Consider the following 24,319-nt stretch of genomic DNA (forward strand, 5'->3'; position numbering starts at 1 on the left):
GACAGTAGGTAGGTATATTACGTAAGCACCATAATTTTTTTTTCAAGCCTGAAAGCTTTTACTCTCAAGTTGTAAAAAACAATCCGTCGCCTTTACACATGACGAAAAACTAACAGCTATCCCTTTCCTGGCGCCGGAAGTGAGACCTCAAAGATGGCTGCGGCCGGAAGTAGGAGGGGCAAGTTGATTTATAGTTGGGGAGGGAGGCGCTTGTGTGGGGGTTAATCCGAGTGCCTCGAGTCTGTCAGTTAACTGTAGGTTACGGTTAGTCGGTTTCGTTGTAAACGGCGGATGGTAGTTTGCTTTTAGATTAAGGGCCGGTTGCACCAAATGATAGTCAAAATGACGTTCACTAAAATTTTATCCTATTGATAGTTATAACACATTCACTGCCAGCGACTCGCTAGGTGGGTTATCAGCTACGCTCGTAGCGGGTAGCCCGCGCTTACGTTATATACTTTTTTTTTGTCAGAGGTGGAGGTAATCCTCATTAATCAGTCCGTCAATTGTGGCTGGTGCAACCAAACCAAAAGTACCTAGTTAATTAATTACTTACCTATTACGCTGCTTAGGTACAATACTTCATTTATTAGCATACATAGTGCTTAAATGTATATTCACGTTAATGACTATGTACTTCTAGTCACCTGCAATCATATGCTACACAACGAAGGCCTCAAATAGTTATTAGTTTTTCAAGGGGGCAAAGTTGTTGTTTGCTTAACTGCCAATATTGATATTATTGATACCCGAGCAAGCGAAAGAATCCAAAATTGATTCTCGTACTCACCAAAATGTATATTTATATGCATGTGTATTGTATGCAGAAGAAGATACCTACTATGGCTCAAATGGATGTCGTAAAAGAAATGGGGAGTAGAATCGAAAACGACAACACACCCATAAAACGCATTTATGTCCCTGCCATCAAAATAATAGCAGTAGCACATAAGACATATACTATATGATGTATAGGTAAACCAGAACTTTGGGAGTATTGTCAAGAGGGCGCTCGTTTTGAATTTTATATAGCAACAATTTGTATAGTGGGGACAATGGAAATTGGCAGATGATTTTTGTTTTATTCCGACAACTTTAATAAGTGCGAAGTTTGATGTTTGGATATTTCTTCGGTTTTTACGCTTAAATGGCTGACTCGATTTAGATAAAATGAATAGCGTAAAGTCAATAAGTAACGCAAGAGTTATAAGTAAGAATTTATATAGATAATTTTTTTGTTTTCTTTTTTTTAGGTTTGGTCGTTTAATTACGCCCTTACGCCCTTCGCTAGCAATCCGTGATACCGATGCATGCGATACACCTAATACACAAATCAAATTATTACACGACATCAACCAAATCGTGACGACCTGACTATAGTGACATTTGTCCATAAGTTTGAAACTTACCCGTCAATTCAGATGCTAATTTCGTTATGTTTTCTAATGGAAGAAATTTCTCTCCCGCACGTTTTTTTTTTTCAATAAATAACTATATACACTATTTACAACTTTTTTCTCTGTAAAATCTAGAACTTTCGGCATGATTATTGCAGTCTAATAATAATTCACACGAAACTAGACAAATGTTTACATTGTCAATATTGACAACTATCATAGAGGGTAGATGTTGTCTATTATTAAAATTGTTGCCATTGCTAGAAATTAGTACCAACAAATTTCCGTAACATGGCGCACCCTCAATAGATCCTGGTTCACCCATAGAATTAGAATAGACAAGAACAACTGTCAATCTTCAAAAGTGCGACCAAAAATGAAATGCAAGTGTGTGCGTAAATTGTCTATGTGAGATCAAAAATAGTGATGTCGTGTTACAACATATTAATAATCTGTCGGTGTTTGGTTGCTTTATCGACAACTTTTTCAAATGTGTTATTTTAAACGTATTATCCAGCGTATTTCGCTAGCGGTGCAAAGAGGAAACGCCAGCAGCGTACTAGGTACATTTAGCCGGGTACCTATGGCCTAATAGCATATAATTATATACCTACCCTTAATTTTTATATTTACCTAGTTATAAGTTTGTAAATTTGTTTGTTTGTTTGTAAATTACCGTTTTTAGGGTTCCGTACCTCAAAAGGAAAAAACGGAACCCTAATAGGATCACTCGTGCGTCTGTCTATCTGTCTGTCCGTCCGTCTATCACAGCCTATTTTCTCCGAAACTACTGGACCAATTAAGTTGAAATTTGCACACATATGTAAGTTTATGACCCAAAGATGGACGTGTAACGTAAACAAATGAATTTTAAATATGGAGGCCATTTTTGGGAGGTAAATGAGAAAATTAAAAAATAAAGTTTTTTCAAACTACATATATCGTGTTACATATCAGATGAAAGAGCTCATTGTAAGAATCTCAAATATATATTTTTTATAATTTTAGGATTAATAGTTTCGCAGTTATTCAAGAAAATAGGCAAATAATGACCATTCCCCTCCCCCCCCTTATCTTCGAAACTACTGGGTCTAAAATTTTGAAAAAAATACACAAAATAGTTCTTTACCTATAGATGACAGGAAAACCTATCAGAAATGTGGTCAAGCGTGAGTCGGACTTAATGTACGGAACCCTTGAAACGCGAGTCCGACTCGCACTTGGCCGGTTTTTTTTCAAACGTTAAAATTTACGACGTTATGACGTATAAATAACACTTGAACTCCGTGTGCTATCAAAATCGTTACAGACTTATCTTAGTCTAACTCTTACTGTGTTGGAAAGTGAAGTTTAAATTTACTGCTAAACATGTGCACCTTCAAAAAGGTATAACAATCGTTATTATTTGAAGTCGGTTATAAAGGTTAATATCTTAATGATGTCTTGTGAAGAAATTATTACATAGCTATTAATATACCGACAAGTTATCGATACTGTCATCTGAACATTTTGTCAAGCCCTAGCGTAAAGTAACAGTTTATGTTTTTACACAAAATATCTTAAATTATTGCGTAATATGATAAAATATTAGCACACAAAGCAAGAAAAACTTATAATTAACTGTATAAACCGGCTTCTTACACTTTTTATGCTGTTAATTTGACAAAATATTGTCAAGAAAATTTCGCTCGGAATATCATAATTCCTCTGAAATGAGTATTTGCTAGGTTTATTTGGCCCCGTGACACTGAAATCCGGTACACTACAAAACACTATCTTCATTGTATTACTTAATCAAATAGTTTTCTTCCGAACTTGTGTATATTTTTCAAATTGAAAATTACGGTGATACGCTCTTGGCCGTCCGCGGCCGTTGTCAAACTCCAAAATGGTCACGTTTTCTCATTTGTAGTCTGACTCTTTCGCACTCATGCGATGTTCATATACGCGAGGGCTTCCCTTTCGCACACTTCAGCTGTCTGTCAAGCGCGAGCGACAATTACAAGTCTGTGGGTTCACCTATAGGTATGTATATCTAATATCTAAGTAAAGGTCTTTTTTATTTAAAACAGTTTTACTTTATTAATTTTATCATCATCATTAACCATAGGTACTTTTTAAGTAGGTAATTTAAGCTTAATAGGTACCCTTAAATTCATGATTTATTGAATTTAATTAAAAAAAATACAAAATGAAATTTGAATTTAATTAAAATTTTATACATGCCTACCTATCTATTTAAAAATATTACGATTTTTTGTTAGTATGACACACGATTATAGATAGGTATGAGTATATAGGTTTGAATAACATTTTAAGTTTTGTAAACTTTTCCTTCTTCCGTGGCCGTGCGTTAAAACCCTATACTATAGGTATTAGGTACATACCCTATATACATATATTTAAGTACCCACAAAAGTAGCAGCAAAACCAACGTCCCCAACTAGTTTGTCCCGTTAGGTAAAGTTCGCCAGTAAAAGGTGCACGGGGCGGCAATAAAATCAAATAGAAGCCCCCACCCTCACCCCCACTGGGGGGAGGGGGCGCGTGTCATTTGCAGTTTTATGTGAGCTGTTTTGTCAGACTTTCGGATGACGGGGTTTTATTAACAGAACGTTCACGAATGGCGGCCTCGGTGGGGTAGACATTGATATTTTGTGAAACAAATAAAACTAATTTACTTGTAAAAGCTGACTCATTACAACAATACTGAATTTTATAACTAATTAATTGCGTTGTTTGAGTCTTAATGACTTTTAGTCATTTTAGTTCATGAAATTAGACAGTTTAATGCGTAACTCAATCATTGAGTGTGTAGTAAAATACATAGAATACCCACGGAGAGGAAAATCGCGTACGTCGCAGAATGGAATGTCTAAAATTAATTATTATTTCAATTTCAATATTGAAATAATTTATAGGTACACACGAACATGTCGAACCAACAACTACTTGACCTACCATTAACATGCAATAATAGTCTAATATTTCGTAGACTGCACAATGCACATAATAAGTTTCAAGAAGCTCATTGGTATGACCCGGGGTTTCAACCCGCAACCTTCGGGATAAAAATCACACGTCTTACCGGTAGGCCACACCAACGCTTTTTATTCACTTTTAATATGTATACATGAAAAATAAGTTACCCTATGTCCTAAGTAGTTATGCATATCTCCCTTAAAATCGAATAAACCCTTATCCCTTAAAATTAACTTTGACCGGGACTTCCCATGTGAATTTTCTATAAGGCTACATTACTAAGCTCCGCTCCCACCATCCACCCTCTTTAGCTGGTAAACTTCCCAGACGTGTGTGCACTTCATGGAGTGCATTTTTATTTCCCCTCGCATCGCTGAAATCTTCGGGGAACCTCCGCCGGTGATCTTCAAACACTGCGTTTTTGGAACAGGATTTCAAATATCAACTGATAGTAGGCACTTTCAATTAATTAAGGCAAGTCACATTTCCCGAAAGTCTCGCTTCCTCCCTATACATAAATAGTAGATTGTATGAAATGGAAGTAAAATGTAGTAGGTACCTAATTATATAGCCGAACGACCATCCTGAGCATTTGATTGCGAGGGATTCTATCAGGGTTGGCGAGTGTTGGAGTTTACACGAGTCTTCTGGGCTCCTTGAGATGATTAGGACGGAATCTGTTTACTGTCAGGCGGGCTATGTGGTTGTTTGCTATCGACACACTATTAAAAGAGTTTGATGCATGTATGTATTTTGTTCACAGCGGTACAGAATGAGCGCCAACCTCGCAACACTGCCACGATCCGACCAGAGACGCTGAGGGATATGGACCAAGAACGCGCTCTGAGAGAAGCTGCGGTGGCAGTAGGTGTTTTTGGGTAAGTTAATTTTTAATTCGAGCAGGATCTTCGTTTTGCTGCGTCTATATGTAACATGATTGCAAAAAGTTATTTAGAGTTTTCAGGAAGATCTTTCTAGGTATTGAACGACTGGTTTTTCAAAAATTCAATGCGAGTTCATTTGAAACCACGACAAACAGAACCCTTATTTAGCATGAAGTCGTGTAAAAGACCCATCTTTGAAGTGCATCACTCTTTGACTTGTCTTTTGGAAAGATTCTTTGAAGGTACAATCGCCAACTTCCCCGTCCAGTTTAAGAAAATACCGTCATCAAAATGATCCAACTGGATTAGTATAAAAAAAACCCTTTTCTTTTTAATTAATCGTCCGCACAGCTAACTTGGTTTTTATTAAAGAACATTTTGTTTGGCGTTCTGGAATGAGCACTTTGTATTTATTGTACTTGACTTTTTTCGATGGCGCGACAAAGCTTTGATAGGTACCTAGACACTCTAAACAGTAAATATGGTGTTTCCTTTTGTTTTTTCTCGAATTTAGTCAGACCTAGTGTTTTTTGCAATAATTTCATAATACTGACATGTTTTAATTAGAAGATACCTACATTTATTTTGTTATTTAAATAGTCAGAGTCATTTACATAATACATTTTGGAACGTTACTACACTAAACTCTACTCTCTTCTAGATTTCGTAAGTATTTCAGCAAACCCAGAATCTTATACATTTTAATGACGACCGGTCTGGCCTAGTGGGTAGTGACCCTGCCTGTGAAGCCGCGGTCCTGGGTTCGAATCCCAGTAAGGGCATTTATTTGTGCGATGAGCACAGATATTTGTTCCTGAGTCATGGTTGTTTTCTATGTATTTAAGTATTTGTATATTATATATATCGTTGGCTGAGTACCCACAACACAAGCCTAGAGCTTACCGTGGGGCTTAGTCAATTTGTGTAAAATGTCCTCTAATATTTATTATTATTTATTATTATTAATACTTATGGGCCCCTAAATTTTATGACACGATTTGGCAGTCAGATGCAAACCAATCTCGGTATAGTGCGCAGCGCTGTTCTCTTAACACTAAATCATAACATTATGTAAATGTAATAACTACGAATGGCGGATTATGGGGAGGGCGAGAGCGTTCAACTGTTAAGTGATTTGTTTTTTACATAGTGTTATAGGAAGTATATTTTATAATTTATATCTAAGTACATTATGTCGTTATATCAAAAAAGTGAGAAGAAATTATAAGTATAATAATACTTAGGTATACTATTTAAATAAAAGTGAAGTTAAGATGAATGTAAAAGTGAAGCTAAGAAAACTTTAAAAATACCTCTCTTTAGGTACACTCGCTGAATTAATTTCTTACCTACTTATTTTTTAATTATCTTTAGGATAGTTTAACTTTCAATAACATTTTAATATTTTCGTTTTCGCGTTTATGTTACGTTTGATAGTCAAAATATACAAGAACAAAGAAGGAAGAATACGACAGAGAGAAGTTTCAGCATCAAAGGAACTATGAGCATCTATCTGTGAAATACCGTTTTGGCATCTAAGAAACTATAGGTACTTATTGATTTTTAGAGTACTCACGTTACCCTGTTATATAGATTATATCCTGTTTAATGTTCCTTTTCTTCCTATAATACCTACACTTTTATCCCTAGTCATAGGACCATAGGGTCCTTCTTCACAATGCTTACTCACTTCACTGCTGTTAGAGTTGAGCTCTGATTACTTGAAGCTAAGTTTTATCATGGGACCAAGTTCTACTAGTGTCCAGCTCACACTCGAGACAATATGTTTTGTTATGACAAGACTATTTATAGGGCAGCGGCGAAGGGTCAAGCCACAGCACAAGTGATTCAGTGCCTGATCAAAGGTGGGGTCGACCGTCGGCACGGGTGACTAGCGCCTACCTCGACATGTTATTTCATCTATGTCGTGCTTTGTATAGGGGAGTTTAAAATAGCTATCGATTAACTTTTAAACTTGTAGTCCACACGGGGAGATTTCGAGCCTAGCAATGAGAAGAGATGAATTAAATAATTACGATATTATATAATGAAGTAGAATTACCTTCATTTCAGACCTCCAGTATCATTAGCTATGGCGCTATCGCCGCAGCGGTACCCACTGCTGTCCCCGCACTACCCACCGCTACCGCCGCCCCAACCACAGCCGGACTCCTCGCGCGACCACGAGGAGCGGCACCATTCCGACAGCGACGGTGAGTATCCCCAGCGTCCCTACAGGCTGTACTCGTTTCTCTCTCTCTCTGTCTCTCCCGCAACCACAGCCAGACTCCTCCCCGGACGCCTTTCCTCTCCAGACTCGTACCCGGTTCTGTACCCGCACAGTCGCCCAGGAGTCGAGACACATCTGTGATCGATGCGGCAAGAAATGCCGATCGGCCATTGGTCTATAGTGTATATATTATACGTCAGTCCTCGCAGTCGATGTAGGCTGTAGACTACATCCCTACCTCCTCAAAATACCTCTTTAGTCGCTGCAACTATCATCTGCAAAGATACTGTGGCCAATGATGATGATGATGGGGTTGTTAATATAACTTATTGCATTTAAGTCAGTTTATCTGACAGTTAATTGCGCTTATCTTAGTAGGTATTAAGTACCTAATAATTAATATCATCACAGATATGATATTAGGTATATACATACCTACATAACTACGTATGCGGAGTGATATTGTGAATTAAGAAACACCGTTAACGATCACTGGTTACTATGTTCCCAGATGACAGTATCGATGTCACCAACGAGGAAGATTCAACGTCCTACTCGCCGCCCGCCGCCAACCTCGCCGCCTATCCTCAAAACTGCGGGCCTTGCAGGTTAATGTTAATGCAATTCCGAATTTTTATATAAATCATAGCTTTCTTTAATGATAATGTTTATAAAGGTAGGTGTGGAAAGTGCCCCTCGTAGCTTAAGTGCGTTTAGTCTAAAAATATAAGACTTAGAAGTAAGCTAGAATGGTATTGCCCTTGGCGCACCTCACTTCTTACTTACTCTACCTACTTACTTATTACATTTTCAACTCTAACTATGGAAGTAAAGAGTAGAGGCAAAAATCATGGACTGGTGCACTATTGGTAATTTACTGGTCTTAACTTGACTAATGCTGCTAAACCTTATCTAATGGACTTGTTGATTCAGACCGCTTGGAGTGGAAAGCGCGGCAGAGACAGCAGCCCGGCTGCTGTTCATGGCCGTCAAATGGGCCAAAAACCTGCCTTCCTTCGCTAGCCTCGCCTTCAGAGACCAGGTAATCTTATAATTTCCGTGCTTACCTACTTGATATTGTCTAGCCTCCTACCTATTTAAGTACTTACATCTACGATTTGTTTTCCACTGCGATCGACACTTGATGGAACCTAAACTACTCAGTAACATACAAAATAAAGGCCTGTTTGAGCAAATGTAAAATTTTCAGGTTATACTGCTGGAGGAGGCATGGTCGGAGTTGTTTCTGCTAAACGCAATCCAGTGGTGCCTGCCGCTCGACGCGGCGTGTACGGCGCTCTTCGGTAGCGACCAAACTGACCAGGGTAAATCACAATATATTATGATATAAATATTCATTCTTGATGAGATTGCGGTAGTTTTTGCTGTGCGGATGTTTGAACTACTTATACCTACAACAGGTTTGCTCTACTAATTATTACGGAGTCTGATCAGTAGGTATCTTCTAATACATATTTCATATCTATCAGAATCTGGAGCGGGCTCAGGCGTTTTGCGGCGACTGCGCGAGGTGCTGGGCCGGTACCGCGCAGTGCTGGTCGACCCGGCCGAATTCGCTTGCATGAAGGCCATCGTACTCTTCAAATCTGGTCAGTAGTCATATAAATCACTCGCTCACAATTTATTCTTCACCACCAGCGAGACCGGCAAGAAGTCCTTCCGGGATGTTCTGATGATGACGTTAATTTTCCAGAGACACGTGGTCTCAAGGATCCCCTGCAGATCGAGAACCTCCAAGACCAGGCGCAGGTGATGTTGATGACGCACGCCCGCGCGGCGCACGCGGCGGCGCCCGCGCGCTTCGGCCGCCTGCTGCTGCTGCTGCCGCTGCTGCGCCTCGTCTCCCCGCACCAGCTCGAGAGGGAGTTCTTCGCCAAGACCATCGGACAGACGCCCATGGAGAAGGTGCTAGCTGACATGTATAAAAATTAGCTTTACATTGATTGTTTTCTGTGAAGGAACTCGGATTAGTGATGGTGTTCGACATGTAGGTACATGTTTGCGCGAGCGGCTGCATTGTGAGATAAGTGGCCCATTATATTTTTCATTGGTAGCGCTAGTGACGATGACGAACCGCAATTGTGAACGAAATGCCAACCCTCGTTTTGACTTTTAATTAATACCTACTCGTACCTATGAGATTGTCTGTAGTCGAAAGTATAGGTATATATAAATGACACCTTGAAATATGACCGTCTGAAAATACTTAGCAAAGGTACTTACCTAAAACTTAAATATTTTAGCTTGATACATCTAGAATTGAAAACGGATAAAAGTAGGTACTTAAAGCTAGATTTTTAAAACGAAATTATGGCCTCATTAAGCTGACGTTTGTTATTTGTACAAATCTATGTAAATAAGTACTTAAAATAATATGCATATATAATACTTATAATGCATAACTTAGCGTCAGACAACAATAAACTTATGATTTCTGATAATAAAACGGACCCCTACTATTAGGCTATAGACGCATTCTTGTATTGTAAATACCCAACTGCAAAAGTTGTAAGCACTTTAGCAGCCCGCTGTAGTTAAACAACAACATCTGTTTGGCATGCAAGCAACAAACAGAGCCTCAAGCATGATGTGGTGGACAGATTCGTTGTACAATTTATTCGAAAAATCCTTATCGAATAAATTTTCCCTCACTGCGAATTTTACTACTGACGTTATTGATACGCAGAATTCTACGATCCTAGACGAGTAAATAAATATGTAGGTACCTACCTACCTAATGTATGTTAGGGTCAAATCTTGCAAGTTAAATTTGACCCACTTCCCGGTTTCCGATGAAGCTGAAAATTTGCATACGTGTGTAAGTCGGGTGACAATGCAATATTATGGTACCATGGAGCTGATCTGATGATGGAGACAGTAGGTGGCCATAGGAACTCTGTGTTAAAACAATAACGCAACCTTGTGTTTGGGGTTTTTAGAATTGTCTCAATGAGTAGGTATTAGTTGTCTGTGGAAAGAAAAGTACAGTCAGCTATAAAAGCATGTAGGTACAAGGAATTCATTTTTGCCAAAAACTAATTGTCTTAATCATAGGTAACGTAACATTTGACACTAAGTAGATCATTAAAACGAAAACTGAACTTGGCCATTCCACGACGCTAGTCCCTCATTATATAAGTCTGTGACGTAAAACTCGTAAGAACAACATACAAAAACCCAATCAACGGTGAACATCGGGTTGCAAGACTGGTTTACTATCTATATACAAAGACCTTGCACTGCACAGCCTCACTTTGTAAACCACGTCGTGTGAGTGTTACGGTTATAAGTAGGGAAGTATTAATAGGCAGATAATATGAATTTAATGTACCAGTTTACGAAGACCACAGCCAGCAGTTTCCTGTCATTGTTTCATATAATAAGACGAATACTTTAATAGGTTTCAAATGAACGCGATCCTATAAAGTCTGGGAAAACTCTGTTTTCCAAACTGTATCACCATGGACAAGTTTTGAATAAACACGTTACCTACGCCTCCAAATAACATCCAATGTACCTACCTAGTAATCAGGTACTGCCACTTAAGTAATGCTCACGGTTCTTGATAAAAATACGCAGTTTTCCTTGTTTTTAAATGGCAATGGCATGGCCACAAACGCGCGAATACTCATCTCATTTTATCTTATACCGTCTCATAGTGAGATTGAGAGATCGACTGAGATTACTGAGAATGAGGATAGGTGTATACCTATATATGTCTAAACTCGTATGAGTATAGACATAATAATATAAGCCTATTATTGTAACCTGTGGAACTAAGGTCAACGATCAAGTATTCTTATCCTGTAAGTATGTGAAAAGTATCTATACCATTCTATACTTACCCATACCTATTCAATGGGGAATTACCTGGGTAAGTACACAACACAAAAACAAAGCTCTACACTTGATACCGCATTTCGCAGAAATCATCGGTTAATTCTGTTACCCTGCAAACTAACATAACTATGTATTGTGTCAATTTTCTAGTAGGTTCGGTCAATACTGCGGAAGTGATAAATAAAAATAAATAAACAAGAAATAAAGCGTTTCAGTCATAATTCTATAATAGGCTCTTATTGTCTCTACTTATTCTTGTCGCCATTTTTAAGAATCGGGTTAATTTTTGAATATGTAAGCACGAGTATCTATGACTCTATGTATCTAACTAATCTTCTACCTAATTTTTTTTAAAGCGACCTAATTTTGTAAATATGTGTAAATAATAACGAATGTTATTGTAATTTAAATGTACATACATTTATTACTAACCGACGTAAATACCTATTATACATTGAATTATACATATTATGCACTGCTTTGTAAATAAAATAAATTATGCTGATACGTAAGTAATTTAGATGTCTCATAATGTTTAGCTTGTTTATTAACTGATGTGAATCGTGAAATTATGTCAATACAATACCTATGCCTACTGCCAAAAAATAACCAAAAATATAACGAATAGAATTCCTACTGTAATAAATAAATGTGAAATATTGGTTTTGTTTTATTAGCATTAAGGTAAAGCCCAGGCGCATACAAGTCGATTTTTTCTTACAAACTTACATACCTACCTATACAGACAGACAAACTTAGGTACCTACCTCTTTACGTAAAGCTAATCGGAGAATTGAACTTTTGACGCATAGTCCGATACGCTACTTTTGATGCTGACTAATTTGACCAATATCTCTTTCATGATTGATAAAAAAAATAAGGCCAAGTGCGTGTCGGCCCACGCATAATAGAAGCCTTATAAGTAAAAGGGCGTACCATCGCGGCATTTACGTCCTTTTAATAAAAAGAGAAGTTTTTGGAAACGTTATAATGGCTCAACCGATCATATTCAAATATGTAGGTCGTCCCCTTTCGTCTTAAGGTTGTCATTGGACTCATAGGTGAGATCGGTGCAGCCAAATCCATCTGCTGGAAATTCCGTACACGACCGTGTTTTCTTATTTTTTAACGTGGAAATAGAGCACATCTGCTTTTGATTGCTGAAACTAAATGCTTTACCGACCAAGTGTAGGTACTTTTGTTTAAACTTTAAAAGAAGCGCTCGTGTATGAATATCTCGCAGACAGATCTGGCCGCAATTATAATACCTTACATGGATTACGAAATTAAATCGCACTTCGTTTGAAGCTTTCTGAGTATACAACATTTAATTGGATATTAGAGCAGATCTTCGTCTTCTTTATACAATTTTTACTTTATCACAAAAGTTACGTCTTATAGTTACAATTTATATCTACATTACAATCATAAGTATGCTTCACACGTCAAACACTTAATTAGTTAATTACCTACGTTCACATCATATAATTAATTTGTGTCATTTGACTGTTCTGTACCGGAAAGTTAAAAAAACAGTGATACATTTTGGATTTTTGCATTAAGCAACATCGGCCAACGACGTTTTTGCTACATACAAAACCTGTTTATGCTTCTTTCTAAGCATGGATATAAATGATCACAATATTGATACTCCCAAAAAATACGTCAGGGCCGGTTTTGAGCGATGCTATTCACAAGCAATTATTTTTTTACATCACATATAGTTCGTTTTTTTTTGCATTAGAAAGAAGGTAAGTAAGCGATGTTGACATGTCTTTTTATTAAAAATCACCATTGAAAAATAAGTCACAGCAAATATGTTAGAATTATAAATCATATACGATCTTTCATATTCTTTTACTTTCATAATATAAACTATTTTTTTAAAGCGTTTTTCAATATTTTTTAATAAAAAGACACGTCAAGATTGTTTACCTTCTTTCTAATGCTAAAAAAAACGAACTATAGTACATATTTAACGCATTAGGTGCCGTCTATAAAGAACCATTAGTTTACTTTGGTTTCTTAATACAGAAACCATTAAATTACAAAGTGAGTAATGGTATTCCCTACTATTTTTAAGAGTAACTGGCCAGCACCAGCAGTGGCGGTCCCAGGGTGATAATTAATTAGGTAGAGTACCTAGTACTTAACCAGGGAGGATCGGTGCCCAGTGGACGGCGCCTGGTGAGTTAGCACCGCTCATTCCGCTCAATGCCCGCCACGGTTGAGAGCTTACCGGGAAACACGAAAATCGAAATTTAATTCATTGCCTCTCTTTCGTCCGAATATGCAAGAGTGACAAAAAGGAAGATAACGAAATTTCGGGATTCGCGGCATTAGGTCCTCTGATAAACATGACATGTCTGTAATAAAACTTAGGGAAGGACTATGTTCATATCACAAACAATATAATTTTAGATATAATAATATGAATGTCGCGCTTACTTACAGGGTTTCAGAACCAAAAAGGCAAATCCAAATGTTTTAACGCTGTTAGTCAAAGTTGATAAATATTCCACAAATGCATTGCAATGCGTTTCAGAAGCCATTAGCAACTAAAACCACAACAATGACGAAATCAGGGAAAATCGTGTTGTTATTTTATTCCTTATTACCACGTTAACTGGCCAGCAGAGTTTCATACAATCATTTAATTTAATATACATATATTAAATGATAGACTTTGTAATGACAAAGTGTGGTGGTGTTTGGGAAAACGTCTCAATTTCTATAAAAATAATTATGACGTTTATAATGGCAGTCCACAGTTCTAGTAGGCTCAAGGGTGGTTCGAATTGCTGTAAGAGCCATCAATGGCCTAACTAAGCTCTAAAGGCAAAATAATTCATTGTATCGATCAGAAAACAATAGGACTGGACTACTGTGTCCCACCACACATTAAAACTTTATTAAGCAAGTAGGTACCTATACATCGAAAAACTAGGATATAAGTACATATGTACTGTGTTTAAATTGAGTACTTTGTTGCACGAGAAAACGGTATAATATGGCTGTTAAGAGTGTTGAGACAGCTGCTTAAAATAACGAGTTTTAGTATGAGAACTTGTATAGGTACCTATAAGCATGATCGACAAGAGCCCTGAGTGCGTAGCCAACGTGCTCGTTTACGCTCCGAAGCGAACGAAACGCAACTGTCACTGTCGCACAAATATAGAAGAGTGATAGAGAGAGATGATTACGTTACGCTACGAAGCGTTAACGATTAGCTTGTTGGCTAAATACCCTGGACTATGACGGAACATCATATCATATACCTACATATTCAGAAAAATATTTCTTTAAATTGAAAGGTTATTGATCCTAATTTAACGAATGTACATAGATAAAAAAACTAAAATTTCAAACTGGTACTATTTTATAACATAAGTAATATATTAAATTTGCCATTTTGCACTTATTAATTGAGACAGTGTTGTTCGGAAAGTTCTTAGCTGCTCTGATTCTATGTACATAATTTTATAAACATCAATGGCATAACATTTGCATCATATCTAGTGCAGAATAACCTTCAAACAATTTTGAATTGCAACAATTCAATATTCATTTCAGTAAACATCAATGAGCAGAAACACCAACAGTATAATAGAACACGGAACTATGACTACCTACCTACAAATAAGTATTTTATTTGTACAATTTACCTGTTTATTAAGAGCAAATTATTTTTTAAAATGACAGTTTTGCAACCAGTTCTCGGTTCATGAGCATTTTAAATGCCTTGATTACATTGAACATGGCCTTGCCAAGTTATCTTTAATTTTATCTCTCGTTGTTATATATTTTAACATATATACGTTATTATAATATGATTTAAGCAATTCTACTCACTTGTTTGTTGCCCATTAAGGCTTGGGCTATTAGATGTCATGGCAAATTCAAATAAAGATCAAGAATGGACAATGAAAATCACTTGTAAGTATTAAGGTAAGAAATAGACCAAAAGACAGAGAGATGCCCTTGCTATTAGGACGTTTAGATCATCAAAGTGCAAGTGAAAATAAAATAACAACAGAAAAATATAGGAGAAAAAGTTATTTTTAAGCTAAATTGTTAGTGAATGGCATACCAAGGTAGTTTTCAATGTTATGAAATGAATAATTGAAATTGCATCTATCCTCAGGGATTCTACCTAATTGTAGTGAATCCATTTCATGTACAGCTGCAGAGATAAGTGAACCCCACCTGCAAACAAATTTCTATGCAGACTACTAAAGAATATTTTACAAAATATTAGATCATATCTCTGGATTTGTGTACACAAAAGTTATAGAATTTAATTACAGTTATTTTAGTTTTCAATTATAGCTATAAAGATCAGTACAAAATCGGCTGTTGGTAGACTCCTCCAAAAACAATAGTGTTTGTGACTTTCTCCACAATAAGGTAACTAAAAGGCCTGTTGGCTTCAAATCTTATAACTCCAATTCGGTTTGCAAACTCTGCAGCTGTCGCCCCAGATGCTGTGGTGCCTTCTTCTGTAACCTCAATTTCAGCTTTATGGACAACCCTACTCACATACATGGGTCTCCGAGCCAAGCGGCCCAAATTAGCTTTCACTGGGTCAAACAGGTCATATATTCCCAATCCCACTTTCAAAATTTCATTCAGTTCAATGCTTGATTCAATTTTGAAGCGAGGAATGAAACAATCTATTTCATCTTCACTATACTCTTCTTGAGAAAGTTTCAGCTCTTGAAATACAGTATCTAGAGGTACTTTTTTGAAGTTCAAGAACATATCTTCTAGAGTAACGCCAGGATTTGGCAGCATTAATAGCATGGACAGACGATTTTCAACACCATAAGGTAACTCAATAACTCTTGCTTGAATCTCCTTAATATTAGCAAATGGGTATGTGTATCTATTGTACATCATGTTTACTTCACCTATTTTTGTCCCATTACTGTTATAGAAATTTTGTTTAGTTGTAGAGGAGACATTAAAAGGCGCAGTCCATTGCCCTTTAAAATATACTGCACTAGTGATGATCATCTGTGCATCACTCAAACTATTTTCATCAATTAATTTAGGAATTCTGCCTTTGGTTGCTGATGACACGGCTCCATTGATGGTTGCGGCGGTTGCTGCGCTGTTTCTGAAGTCTAAATCGACGGTTTGCGTATCATAAAATTCTTTCGAAGATTGACGGAAGTCATCTTCCAGAGATTTAGACTTGTCTACAAATATTCCGTTGAATTTCGCAAGATGCACTGTAGTTGTGTTTACGAGAAGCCATCGCGCGATTTCTTGGAAGTTATGCCTGGCAACCGTCCGGTTTCTTTCGATTCGTAAGGCTGAGACCAGTTGAGTCCGTGTATTGCCAAGTGCGCCTTCCGACGTCACTGCCAACACCGTCCACGCTGTAATCGGCGACAATATGAGATTCTGTTTCCCTTGCCTTTTTGCTGCATGATATAATAGCTCCACTGAGAAATTCCCCGTCGCTTCGCTGAGGCCGTTATGCAAGTTCGTGGGATATTCCGGTTCATTGTGTCCTTTAACTCCATGATTCTGCCCGAAACACAACACAAAACACGCACATAATTCGAGCACAAATATAAACATAATGACTATCAGTATAAAACACTACGTAGACGAATAGACAGTAATTTCCTTTAGTTTTTTATGTACCGCACACAATTTGCACATAAAGTATTTGCCGCGGCGTAGCGCTAGCCTAGCGGCGACTGACTGACGATGACTACTCGTACATCGAGTATGAGGAAAATGACCGGTTGCCGACGCCTCGTTATCTACTGTGTTTAGTGTTTACATTAAAATGTAATGAACAAACATACCAACTAAAACCGGTTTCAAAAGATTGGATGGATGGACTCGCGGAATCAGTTGATTTTTTTGACAATGACGTTTAACATACGAAAGGCGATGTTGCTATATAATAATTGACATTTTAGGATTTTCCCGAGAATTTCTATTAAAAAGTCTATTAGTCTGTCAAGCCCTTTCCGTCAGTAGAAAAAAGCAGGAAATCTAAAAAATGTAGGCGTAAAGCGCGTAAAGAGTAACCGTCCCATTGAAAATTTGCATTTCGTGGCTTTTTCTACTGAAAAAGTTGTTTGACCAGCAGCTGGTCAAACAACTTTAAAAAAAAATATAGCTGCTATATTTTATTGTGCCCACGACGCATGCACGGAGGCCTGCTTCTACAGCCCCCTCCACACTCGTGCGCGAAGCCGCGAACGCGAGTGTGGAGTCGATTTTTGCAGACAGCAAAATCGACTTCACACTCGCGTTCGCAGCTTCGCCCGCGATTCACGCCCATAGTCTGGAGGGGGCTTACGAGCACCATATTCGAACCATGAAGTTATATTTTTTAAACTGGAGCGAGTTGTCACTTTTTTTGCCATACTAATTTGAACCTTATCACCGAGATAGAAAGTTGTTCGTACCAGACTAGAGAAAACGGTCCACTTGAGATAGAAAAACCCGAGCCCTGTGTCTCACTCGCACATGTTGCCAATGTTAAAAAGATACCATTATGGTAGAAATTATATCAATAAACTACTGAATTTAATTACCTTCTTATACAATTTTAGTGCTATATTCAGACTACAGTTCTGATATCTTTTAAGTAATTTGTAAATAATTATGATAAGACTTCCCGCGTCAGCCCGCAGGCGGTGCTCGCGCTGTGCCAGGGAGGCGTGTCTGTAGTACGTATACATGCGGGTCGCGTTTACAAGACAACTGAAGGCATTATTGGTACAATACAAGAGTCGTTATGTACAATACAGCAACTCTAGTAAAGTTAAGTCAGTAGGTAGGTGTTGTACACACATTGTAGGCACTAACTTAGTCTGGACATAGAGAAAAAAATACAGATTGCTCACTTGGTACCAAAAATACTATTATTTTCAGTGTCGACGTCTAGAATCGAGTAGCGGAATTATCAGTACTGCTACTTGACAATAGCTGTAGCACCGACCGGAAAGTGTATGTACCAAAACTGATGTATGGAGTGAGCACTCTTGTCTTACTATATTTCTCTATGTTCTGGATAAGGAGCGTAAGAGCTACTATTCGAAGGATCTAAATGATCATGATAAGCAGGCACTTTTCTATCCTAAGCATTCCTACGCGCTTTAGGCGTGACGACCTTCTATACTTCCTTTCAAACTACTATCAACCCACAGTTTATTAGTGTAGGTTACACGCAGCAAACCAATTAATTCGTCTATAGCCTACCCATTTTTTTGCAGCGTGACACATACGATGACACTACAGTACTGAGACTCGCCTGACACAAACTCGACGTACATGTACCAACTAGGTAAGTTTTAGAACGTAAGATTCAATTCAATATACCTAATGTGTATGCTACATGTATTATTAACCTTTTCGACGCCGTGTCAAACACAAAAGCTGTCACACTAACGCCACGTCACCGAAGTATCAAAACTGAAATTGAACTTTGTGCATATGCACGTAGGTCTATGTTGCTCTGTGGTCTGTGACCGATTAATCGGCCTTTGGCGTTGAACCTACGGTGCGGATATATAGGTCATTGGCGTCCAAAAGGTTAAGGGCCAGTTACACCAAACACTTAACAGAACGATCAACGTCACGCAGCACTGAACTATGAAACTTCCCATACAACAAAATGTTGCGAAGGTTTGGTGATAGACGGTTTGCTACTGACAGTATTTCACTGCTTAAGTACACACTTCCCTGCTTGCCAATTACCAATTTTCTCAGTCTTAAGCAGAATATACATCATTGCGAGATTTTTAAAGTAAAGGTTTTGTATAACATAAATATGTAACATTACAGCCAAGTTGAGCACATATTGAAAGCGAGGGAGATGCTATCCAGAACTATCGACTATTACATCGAACGCGACTCAAACGCCATCTCTTACGAGGAGAACACAACCGTATCCAGGTTCAAAGTGAGATTAGTCAAGGCTATCGGCAGGATACTAGTGGAAGCACACAAGCAATTTGAAGATAAACGCACTGGAATCACGGAAGAATTTAGATAAATAAATACCTATGTTTGTATTGGAATTTTTCATTCGACAACCTATTCCTACTTTACTGTTTAGTTTGAATCGCGCTGTATCGGTTTCAGAAATGTATAATTATGATAGTCTGGTAAACCAATTTCTCAGTAGAAAAACACGCGAGATTTTAAATTTGTAGACTAGTTTGTTCTGTGGTTCGACTCATCGTATGTACCCTACCTTTATCTAGTGATTTCCTACCATTCGCTTATTAGCCTATTACTCTCGAGCAGGGATGTTGCGAACATCCGCAACCGCGGAACTTCCGCATTATTTTCAACATCCGCATCCGCATAAAATCGATGCGGAGCTTATGCGGATGCGGATGTCGAACAAGTCGGTACAGAAACGTCTTAGCGGGGGCGTTATAGTGCTAGGTAATTTCGTCATTACCTATAACGAAATCGTCTAGATCCAAAAAAGTCGGCGAAGTTACTGTTTATTAAATATAACGCACCTATATTCTTGCTCAAATACTAAACATTTTTTTTTTGTAAATAAATACTGAAAATGTAATATTTGACGTTTTCTAAGTACCTAACCTGACATCCGCATCCGCGGATGTGAGCCCTTAAATATCCGCATCCGCATCCGCGGATGTCAAAAAATCTGCATCCGCAACATCCCTGCTCTCGAGTCTCGAGCTATCGCTGGAGTCGCTTGACACATTTTGGGGATGTGAGAGCAGTCTACTTTATATAGTTTAACCACTTTGTCCGTAGAAAAGGCACATGAATCTAGTATTTTAACTGGATCAGGCATGAGGGGTGGCGGGAAGGGGGAAATGACCGAACGGAATAATCTTATGTATCGTGTATGTATCTTTCAGTAGGAGTAGCAGCGAAAGCGATATTATTGTTTGTCCTTGTCACAGTCTCACTTTTTAGGGTTCCGTACCCAAAGCTATTGCTAAGACTTCGCTGTCCGTCCGTCCGTCTGTCACCAGGCTGTATCTCATGAACCGCGATAGCTAGACAGTTGAAATTTTCACAAATGATGTATCTCTGTTGCCGCTATAACAACAAATACTAAAAATAAAATCTAATACCTTTAAACGAGCAATTCTTGTTTATTTATATATATATATTTCGGGGATCTCGGAAACGGCTCTAACGATTTCGATGAAATTTGCTATATGGGGGTTTTCGGGGGCGAAAAATCGATCTAGCTAGGTCTTATCTCTGGGAAAACGCGCATTTTCGAGTTTTTATATGTTTTCCGAGCGAAGCTCGGTCACCCAGATATTAAATATTTAAGGGGGGCTCCCATACAACAAACATTTATTTACTCTATTTTTTGTTGATGGTGCGGAACCCTCCGTGCGCAAGTCCGACTCGCACTTGGCCGGTTTTTTTTATATTCCCCACCATAAATTCTGTACACTCCGGAAGAAGCTGATAACTCATTGAAGAAATTTGAACTCAAATGAAATCAGCAGGTGCGAACACAAAAATGCCAATTTTCGAAGTTGGTATCTATGGAATGCAGATTGGTGATTAAATTGTGTACGTGTGGACGTGTGGACGCTAGATGAGATTGGCGCCAATTATTTTCCTGATCAAATCGCTCGATTTGCCCAGCTCGTCTAGATACGGCTTATTCCACCTATCCAATTTCTTGGTCCAATGTGCATTTCATCTCACTAAGCAAAATGAGAGATGAAATACAGATCGGACAGGTGGAATACCACACTATAAGTAATGTCTAAGCTTGAGCCTAGCTTTAACCGACTTGACGGGTGTACCGAACCGTGACCATGGTCGTAAGCTAAGCCTAGGGGTATTTGTATTTTGTTAATATATGAAAAACGCGTATGGCTTAAGCTTCATGAGCCGTGTTAAACCACACAAGCGTTCAGTTCGAATCACGGATTTAGAGTTAATAAACTGGATCGAGTACATTGACCAAAAAGTGTGTCCACATGAGAAGTCAAACTAGAGCCCTGCATCTCGTTCTAATTAGGGTGACCATAAGACATCTGTATGTGGGATATTAGGATAACATGGAATATATCAGTAGGGTGTGTCATTTTCTAAATAAAGTGAAATTTTAAGTGGTCAGGTTTTTTTTCATTTGTAGTCGGCCTCTTTCGCACTCACTCATGGTATGTTCATAAAGGTAGGCTTCCCTTTTGTCCACTTCAGTTTTTTTTAAGTATAAGCGTCATTAAAGATCTGTTTAGCAAATATGACGTTTTTTTAAAAGTTGGTGCCTTTTTTCTATTGACGGAAATGTGTCCTACCTATAAAGAATCGATGTCATATATAAACAGTTTAACACACCTAACAAAATATTATGTATAAATGAGAGTCTGTAATGTTTAAGGAGTTAAGCACTTTGGTTTTAAATTTTGGCAATTGAAGGGATGTTTACAAAAACAACATACCTGACTACACTGGTTGACACCTGAAACGATTAACAATGTTCTTAAAAAAGTGTCAACCGATCTAAGCAGTTATGTTGTTTTTGTAAACATCCCTTCAATTGTTCTACAACAAATCTTAAATTAAACATGCCGAAATAAAGACATAAGGTACCTATTATGTTAAACTTACTTTTACATTACCTACGTTAATAATAAGAATTCTGTGAGACCGATTCAAAACGTGCCGACATCATAGTCACCCTAATGAGTTTGACAATGTTGTCTTGTATTTTTATAGTAAAATGTAATAATTGTGGCTTTCTTGTGAAACAATATTCCACAATTAGCAATTATTTCACTCCAACAACCTTTAACACAACATTTCTTCACAATTTTTAAGAAATTTCGCATTCACGTGTTTTGAAGAAATGTCATCAAGTTGGGGATACCAATTAATATTTTAAGTTACTACAACTTCTACCATACTAAAATTTAGTTTTTTTTTGCTGCTGGTCAAACAACTTTAAAAAAAAATATAGCTGCTATATTTTATTGTGCCCACGACGCATGCACGGAGGCCTGCTTCTACAGCCCCCTCCACACTCGTGCGCGAAGCCGCGAACGCGAGTGTGGAGTCGATTTTTGCAGACAGCAAAATCGACTTCACACTCGCGTTCGCAGCTTCGCCCGCGATTCACGCCCATAGTCTGGAGGGGGCTTACGAGCACCATATTCGAACCATGAAGTTATATTTTTTAAACTGGAGCGAGTTGTCACTTTTTTTGCCATACTAATTTGAACCTTATCACCGAGATAGAAAGTTGTTCGTACCAGACTAGAGAAAACGGTCCACTTGAGATAGAAAAACCCGAGCCCTGTGTCTCACTCGCACATGTTGCCAATGTTAAAAAGATACCATTATGGTAGAAATTATATCAATAAACTACTGAATTTAATTACCTTCTTATACAATTTTAGTGCTATATTCAGACTACAGTTCTGATATCTTTTAAGTAATTTGTAAATAATTATGATGCCAATATTATTAACTGATTAAACCAAGCGCATACACAGCAAAAAAAAACTAAATTTTAGTATGGTAGAAGTTGTAGTAACTTAAAATATTAATTGGTATCCCCAACTTGATGACATTTCTTCAAAACACGTGAATGCGAAATTTCTTAAAAATTGTGAAGAAATGTTGTGTTAAAGGTTGTTGGAGTGAAATAATTGCTAATTGTGGAATATTGTTTCACAAGAAAGCCACAATTATTACATTTTACTATAAAAATACAAGACAACATTGTCAAACTCATTAGGGTGACTATGATGTCGGCACGTTTTGAATCGGTCTCACAGAATTCTTATTATTAACGTAGGTAATGTAAAAGTAAGTTTAACATAATAGGTACCTTATGTCTTTATTTCGGCATGTTTAATTTAAGATTTGTTGTAGAACAATTGAAGGGATGTTTACAAAAACAACATAACTGCTTAGATCGGTTGACACTTTTTTAAGAACATTGTTAATCGTTTCAGGTGTCAACCAGTGTAGTCAGGTATGTTGTTTTTGTAAACATCCCTTCAATTGCCAAAATTTAAAACCAAAGTGCTTAACTCCTTAAACATTACAGACTCTCATTTATACATAATATTTTGTTAGGTGTGTTAAACTGTTTATATATGACATCGATTCTTTATAGGTAGGACACATTTCCGTCAATAGAAAAAAGGCACCAACTTTTAAAAAAACGTCATATTTGCTAAACAGATCTTTAATGACGCTTATACTTAAAAAAAACTGAAGTGGACAAAAGGGAAGCCTACCTTTATGAACATACCATGAGTGAGTGCGAAAGAGGCCGACTACAAATGAAAAAAAACCTGACCACTTAAAATTTCACTTTATTTAGAAAATGACACACCCTACTGATATATTCCATGTTATCCTAATATCCCACATACAGATGTCTTATGGTCACCCTAATTAGAACGAGATGCAGGGCTCTAGTTTGACTTCTCATGTGGACACACTTTTTGGTCAATGTACTCGATCCAGTTTATTAACTCTAAATCCGTGATTCGAACTGAACGCTTGTGTGGTTTAACACGGCTCATGAAGCTTAAGCCATACGCGTTTTTCATATATTAACAAAATACAAATACCCCTAGGCTTAGCTTACGACCATGGTCACGGTTCGGTACACCCGTCAAGTCGGTTAAAGCTAGGCTCAAGCTTAGACATTACTTATAGTGTGGTATTCCACCTGTCCGATCTGTATTTCATCTCTCATTTTGCTTAGTGAGATGAAATGCACATTGGACCAAGAAATTGGATAGGTGGAATAAGCCGTATCTAGACGAGCTGGGCAAATCGAGCGATTTGATCAGGAAAATAATTGGCGCCAATCTCATCTAGCGTCCACACGTCCACACGTACACAATTTAATCACCAATCTGCATTCCATAGATACCAACTTCGAAAATTGGCATTTTTGTGTTCGCACCTGCTGATTTCATTTGAGTTCAAATTTCTTCAATGAGTTATCAGCT

The 24,319-nt window shown here is 37.7% G+C and overlaps 2 protein-coding genes and 1 long non-coding RNA gene across 3 annotated transcripts in view; 2 read left to right on the forward strand and 1 right to left on the reverse strand.

Moving 5' to 3' along the window:
- LOC134656286 (photoreceptor-specific nuclear receptor) overlaps positions 1 to 9,483 on the forward strand; it is a 32,266-nt gene extending 22,783 nt beyond the window's left edge. The window contains exons 5-11 of the mRNA XM_063511808.1: positions 5,143 to 5,257; positions 7,337 to 7,476; positions 8,005 to 8,119; positions 8,427 to 8,535; positions 8,704 to 8,780; positions 8,952 to 9,103; positions 9,208 to 9,483. Coding sequence (XP_063367878.1) covers positions 5,143 to 5,257; positions 7,337 to 7,476; positions 8,005 to 8,119; positions 8,427 to 8,535; positions 8,704 to 8,780; positions 8,952 to 9,103; positions 9,208 to 9,446 — 947 coding nt within the window. The 3' untranslated portion in view covers positions 9,447 to 9,483. The remainder of the gene's footprint in view (positions 1 to 5,142; positions 5,258 to 7,336; positions 7,477 to 8,004; positions 8,120 to 8,426; positions 8,536 to 8,703; positions 8,781 to 8,951; positions 9,104 to 9,207) is intronic.
- Positions 9,484 to 15,625: 6,142 nt separating this feature from the next.
- LOC134657668 (serine protease inhibitor 77Ba-like) lies at positions 15,626 to 17,059 on the reverse strand. Its single transcript, XM_063513234.1, has one exon. The coding sequence runs from the start codon at positions 16,941 to 16,943 to the stop codon at positions 15,693 to 15,695; it is 1,251 nt and encodes a 416-aa protein (XP_063369304.1). The 5' UTR covers positions 16,944 to 17,059; the 3' UTR covers positions 15,626 to 15,692.
- Positions 17,060 to 18,565: 1,506 nt separating this feature from the next.
- LOC134662153 (uncharacterized) lies at positions 18,566 to 19,395 on the forward strand. Its single transcript, XR_010098027.1, has 2 exons — positions 18,566 to 18,669; positions 19,170 to 19,395. It is a non-coding gene; the product is annotated as an uncharacterized LOC134662153 (long non-coding RNA).
- The last annotated feature ends 4,924 nt before the right edge of the window (positions 19,396 to 24,319 follow it).

This window comes from Cydia amplana, chromosome 2 (assembly GCF_948474715.1).
Source record: "Cydia amplana chromosome 2, ilCydAmpl1.1, whole genome shotgun sequence".
NCBI classification, from domain to species: Eukaryota; Metazoa; Arthropoda; class Insecta; order Lepidoptera; family Tortricidae; genus Cydia; species Cydia amplana.